General features: G+C 42.2%; 1 protein-coding gene across 1 annotated transcript in view; it reads right to left on the bottom strand.

Annotated features, from left to right (window-relative positions):
• Positions 1-1,019: 1,019 nt before the first annotated feature.
• LOC128099740 (alpha-1-inhibitor 3-like) overlaps positions 1,020-6,000 on the bottom strand; it is a 56,682-nt gene continuing 51,701 nt past the window's right edge. The window contains exons 31-35 of the mRNA XM_052721561.1: positions 5,783-5,910; positions 4,430-4,520; positions 3,729-3,797; positions 2,770-2,872; positions 1,020-1,207 (exon numbers count right to left, since the gene is read on the bottom strand). Of these exons, the coding sequence (XP_052577521.1) occupies positions 1,020-1,207; positions 2,770-2,872; positions 3,729-3,797; positions 4,430-4,520; positions 5,783-5,910 (579 nt within the window). The remainder of the gene's footprint in view (positions 1,208-2,769; positions 2,873-3,728; positions 3,798-4,429; positions 4,521-5,782; positions 5,911-6,000) is intronic.

The raw sequence follows: 6,000 nt of genomic DNA, 5'->3' as shown, positions 1-6,000 counted from the left end.
GTTCCAGCACCACATCTGCCTGTCATGATGATAATGGACTGAACCTCTGAAACTGTTAGCGAGCCAACCCAATTAAATGTTTTGCTTATAAGAGTTGCTGTGGTCATGGTGTCTCTTCACAGCAATAGAAAAACCCTAAGTAAGACACTAACTAACCATTAGGGTTTCAATCTCAAATATCCCCAAGGGCTCATGTGTTTAAAGATCCGGTTATCAGCTGGTAGTTCTCAGGTCAAGGGGATACAGCCCATCATGGTCACCTGGCCATTAGCTGGTGGTTCTCAAGTCAAGGGGATACAGCCCATCATGGTCACCTGGCCATTAGCTGGTGGTTCTCAGGTCAAGGGGATACAGCCCATCATGGTCATCTGGCCATTAGCTGGTGGTTCTCAGGTCAAGGGGATACAGCCTATCACGATAGGGAAAGCATAGTGGCTAGGAATGTTTAGGTCCAAGATGCAAGAGCTTATGAAATGGATTCCTCATACTCCATGGATCAAGAAGAAGACAAAACTTCACTAGGCTAGAATTGTCAAGCTTCACCCCTACTGCCATCTCGGACCTGTATCCAAAAGATTTCACAACCTGGCAGAACAGCACCAGCTTGGGACTGACCAATTGCTCAAACACCCAAGCCTGTGGGGGGACATTTTATATCAAAACAAGAACACCTTCCATTACATAACTCAACAGATTTATCATTATCATCAGGCATTTATTTATCACACTTTTTCAGTATTTGTATTGCAGAGGCAAACAAAAATCACCATCTTGAAGGTTCCTGGGTTTGGGGATTCTAGAAATGTCTTGTCCTCAGATAGGAGTTTCAAAAATTTTGTTTATCTGTGTATGTGGAGAGAAGAAAACAGCACGTCAGGTGAATATAATTCTAACTGGGTACAGACAGCAGGGTTTTCTGCAGGAAAGTAAACTGGCCGTGGTAAAGAATGGGATCCATTGGATTTTCTATCGTAAACTACAATATACTTTGGTAAGGAAGTTAGAGGAGTATTCCAGGGTTAGTACGCCAATCCCAAAGTGTACCATTCTGTGTTTGCACATAATGAGAGCGTTCTGAGATCATCCAACAAAAGTTCTGGGTAGTTTTGAAGGGAAGGAAGGTTGATCAGAGAAAGGCTTGTGGTAAGGAGTGCTAGAAGCTCACCTGAACTACAGGGGGTGCTGTATTCAGCAAAAACCACTTCATCTGAAAGACATGGAGGAAAAAATGAGAATGGGAGTTTTGATGCAAGAGCATTTTGTGGAGCACAGTGGATGTGTTGGGACTGACCAATTTCCTCCATCAGAACCTGGATAGTTACTGAAAAGTCGTCTCTCTGGGGACATCAGACAAACCAAGCAAAGGAAATATCCCCCTTGAAGCCACTGTGCTGTGGGATGTTCTGTATGGCAGATGTGTTGCTAATTAGTCAATAAATAAAACACTGATTGGCCATTGGCTAGGCAGGAAGTGTAGGCGGGACAAGGAGAATAAAGCTGGGAAGTGGAAGGCTGAGTCAGAGAGACACTGCCAGCCGCCACGATGACAAACAGCATGTGAAGATGCCGGTAAGCCACGAGCCATGTGGCAAGGTATAGATTAATGGAAATGGATTAAATTAAGCTGTAAGAACAGTTAGCAAGAAGCCTGCCATGGCCATACAGTTTGTAAGCAAAATAAGTCTCTGTGTTTACTTGGTCGGGTTTGAAAGGCTGTGGGACTGGCAGGTGAGAGAGATTTGTCCTGACTGTGGGCCAGGCAGGAAAACTCTACCTACACCACTGGGTGACACGTTTATCCTGGGCCAGCAAGATGGCTCAGTGGAAAAAGGCGCTTGTTGTCATGCCTAGTGACCACAGTGAGTTCAGTCCTCGGGATCCACAGGGCAGAGGGCGAGTAAACATTTCTCCTCATTGCCCTCTGAACTCCACAGGCACAGTGACATGCCTCCCTGTCACGAAATAAATAAGCAAATGGGCAACAACACCAGAATAAATCACCCAACTGAGAATATTGAAGTGTGCTTATTCTGCAGGGTTTGAGCAGAATACAGGGAGTGATCCATGGAGATGTGTGTCTTCTCAGATGCCTTTCTATATTTCTGGTTTTTTTTTTCCTTCAGTGTTTCTTGAACTCATCTATTCTGAAACATTTGGCACAGAAAATCCCCACTTAATCCTCCACCTCTGGCTTCTCTGTCTCTCTCTGTCTCTCTCTGTCTCTCTCTGTCTCTCTCTGTCTCTCTTTCTCTCTCTCTGGTCATCAGTGACCACTCGGGCTTCAATTCTCCCTCATCCTTTTATTCCTGCTATACTTCTTTGTATAGTTCTTCATCTTTGTGTTGCTATTTTCAGAAGGAGATTTGTGTGTCTTTCCACCAATAGACACTTCTTTGTCAAATGGATGGTCCGTTGGGTTATTTAGACATGTTTGATCCCGCATGATTGTTTGGACAAACAGGCAGGAACAAGACATCAGTGGCCGAATAAACTGAAATCTTACAAATGTTTGTCACACTCACATTCTTTTATTAAGAGTTGATTTGCCAGTCTGGCCTATATAATGTGTCCCTATCTGTAAAATAATTGTCTTAAACACTGGGTGCAATGGTACATACAAGAAATGTCTGCATTGGAGAGGCTGAGACAGGAGGATGGAGAGTTTGAGGTCGGCCTGGCTGCATATTGAGAACCTGTCTTAAGAAAGGAAGAAAAGGAGAAAGAGAAAACTTCAAGTCGCTTTAGGGCGCTTCCTAATCCCTTGCTCACCTGTCTCGTAGTAGTCATAGACTTTCACAATGGCAGGCTGCAGGTTCCTCACTGGGATGTCTTGTTGAATGACGAAGGAAAAGGCCAGTGTCTGATTGGTCACCTGGGAAAGAGAGAAAAGTAATCCAGGATCACATCACGGTGGTGGCCACTGTTTTTCTTCAGCATCACTCAGTCCTTGGTGTTTGAGAAACAGTTATGCATGGATAGCATTTAACCTCACAGTCACTGTGTTCATCTGCTCAAATATGTGGACGGTGATATAGATTTTAGAGTAGAGATGTGAGGAACTAAAGTAGAGGCTCCTGGGAGTATATGAAACTTTTCTAGTCTATTAAACTATTCCAAAAATCCATATTCCTCCTAAATGTGTGATGTAGGGCTTTGTCCATTGTGAGAGTTAAGCCCTTTGACCTGTTGACTTGGGAGCCTATGATAAGTCCCAGGAAAGCCAGCAACAAGGAAAGAGAATTTCAAGATTTGTATATTATTATTATTATTATTATTATTATTATTATTATTATTATTATGTGTTCATATATATACTAGTGGAGGCCAAAAGCGGGAATTAGATCCCCTAGAACTGGAGATACAGGCAGTTGTGAGTTGGTGTGAGTTCTAGGAACTGAACTCTGGTGTACTTCAGGAGCAGTAAGTGCTCTTAACTGCTGAGCCATGTCTCCAGGCCAGGAATGACAATTTAAAGTATCATCTAGTATGAATTGAGGGAAGGTGCGTCTCTAAAAGACTTCCTTTAAATTACTTTTCTCCTACCTTATGTTTCCCACAAGAGGCACAAAGACATGTCTGGGGAGGCAAGAAGGATGCTTACCTGACCTACATAGATCAGGGACTGTCCACTAGACATGTCTGGGGAGGCAGGAGGGACCCTCACCTGACCTACATTAATCAAGGACTGTCCACACAGACACAGTTAGGGAGGCAGGAAGAACCCTCACCTGATCCACATATAATAAGACATTGTTGTTGCTCACTTCTGTTCTGCTCACATGCTCTGATCTTTCAAGCTGGAATGAGAGAAAACACCGTGTTACTGAAAAGGCAAAGGCCTTGGGGGTGAAGAAGGCAAATGAACTGAGGGGTGGAAGATGATAGAGATGTCACCAATTCATTAAAGTGAGTTGGAAGAGACTTTTCAATAAGAATGGAAATGCATGAAGAAGACCGGGAATGCCGCTCCACTAGAGGCCTGACAGAATAAGACCTGACTTAGTAATCGGTATTTTTAACTTTGTTTGAAGGTGAATGGTCCTGCATTCGATAGTACTCACTTACCTTACATTCTCTGTGCAAGTATCTTTTTGTGTCCTCTGCTGTTGATCTTAGCTTGTTGTTAATTTTCAAAGTTCTTAAAACACCACATCTACAATTTTGGTATTTCATAATATTTTCCCCTGAATCATTATTGACCAGGTTCATTATGCTTTAAAAATTATTGTGAACTTAATGAACTCAGACACCTTTGTTTTTAGTTCTTCTACTGGCCACTATCACAGTCCAAACATATGCTTAGAATTATATAAATCCAATTTTGTCAGATTAGTACTAATATTGCTTTGATTTATCTTGGCATTATTGTGATGATGTTGGCACATTCCTGGTCTGAGGATACAGAAATCCAGACATCTGGTCTACCTACCTTTTTCACTGTTGGTTTCAATGGAATGAAACCAGATACCATCTTCACATCAACAATCACCATGTTGGAGGCTGGACGGCTCCCTGTATAACTGCAGACCAGAGAAGTGGACGGAAGGAGTATTTTTAATACTTTGAATCTTGCCTCTTTTGAGGTCCAGTAGCAATTCCTGATATGCCCTGTGTGATTTTTCTATACTTTAAAATATATGGCCTTTACTGTCAATATAAATAATTCTCCAAAAAAGATTGCACTGTCTCTGTCTCTGTCTCTGTCTCTCTCTCTCTGTGTCTCTGTCTGTCTGTCTGTCTGTCTGTCTGTCTGTCTCTCTCTCTCTCTCTCTCTCTCTCACACACACACACACACACACACACACACCCATACACACACGACTGTTGTGGAATATTAGTTTAATGATGCAAAGATGTGTTGCATTCTTTTATGTTGCATGTGTTTAACTCTGTAAAGCTGTGTTATTTGTCTGCCTAAAGCACCTGATAAGACTTATAAAGAGTGGAAAGGCCAATAGCTAAGCAGGAGAGAGGGATAGATGGGGCTGGCGGGCAGAGAGAATATATAGGAGGAGAAATCTAGGCTCAAGAAGAAGAGTGAGGGGCAAGAAAAGGAGGAGGGAATGACTGGTGCCAGGGGCCAAGCCTCCAGCCACACAGCCAGCCATGGAATAAGAAGGAAAGCAAGATATATAGAATAAAGAAAGGTAAAAAGCCCAGGGGCAAAACATAGTTAAAGAGAAATGGGATAATTTAAGTGAAGTTAGAAAAGCTGGTTACAAACAAGCCAAGCTAAGGCTGGTCATTCATAAAGTAAGAATAAGTCTCCAGGTATTTATCTGGGAGCAGGGTGGTAGGCCCCTAAAGAGTACACTGTGGGAAACAAGATAATAGGTCACACTGTGGAAGTCTTCTTTCCATCCAAGATACCTTCAGTTTTTGCAGTTAGCACCCACTGCTGGTTATAGTTTATATGAAGTTTTTGACAAGTGTCAGAAGAACAGAATATCTTTTTTTCCCTGTAGAAAAATGGAATCTTAAAAGACCAGGAAGGCTTGCCTTTGTTGGTGAAGAAGAAGAGCCCACATTAAAGAATCATAGGAAAAAGAATAATCTATTATTTACTATGATAGTGGGTGAGAAAGGAACCCCAAAAGTAGACTAATTAGAGATTATAATTCTATAATTCTTCATTGTTCACTTTGCTGGAGTCAAGTATTTATTTTTTTGACAAAACAAAATCCTAATGAAGAGCCTGGCTTTGGATATCTCTGAACCCATTCTGTGAAGAGTTCTAGGAAGACAACACTGTAGTAGCCAAGAGAGAGACAGAGGCTCATACCTGATTTCTAGTGAGATCTGGAAGCTGTTGTGGCCTTTGGGGTTATCACAAGTCAGAGGTACTGTCTGTACCCACAGAGTGAATGCAGACTCCTGTTTCTCCAAGTGCACGTTGTATCTTAGCATTGTCTGAGAAGTAGTGAATAGAAATACTTTACCTCCATTGCACTGGATACTTGGATCCATTTCTCCAAATCTGAACATAATGTGTGCAGGTAG

The sequence above is a fragment of the Peromyscus californicus genome, unplaced genomic scaffold (genome assembly GCF_007827085.1).
Source record: "Peromyscus californicus insignis strain IS unplaced genomic scaffold, ASM782708v3 Scaffold_6__1_contigs__length_162567912, whole genome shotgun sequence".
Lineage (NCBI taxonomy): Eukaryota > Metazoa > Chordata > Mammalia > Rodentia > Cricetidae > Peromyscus > Peromyscus californicus.
This window is presented reverse-complemented; position numbering and strand designations above follow the sequence as displayed.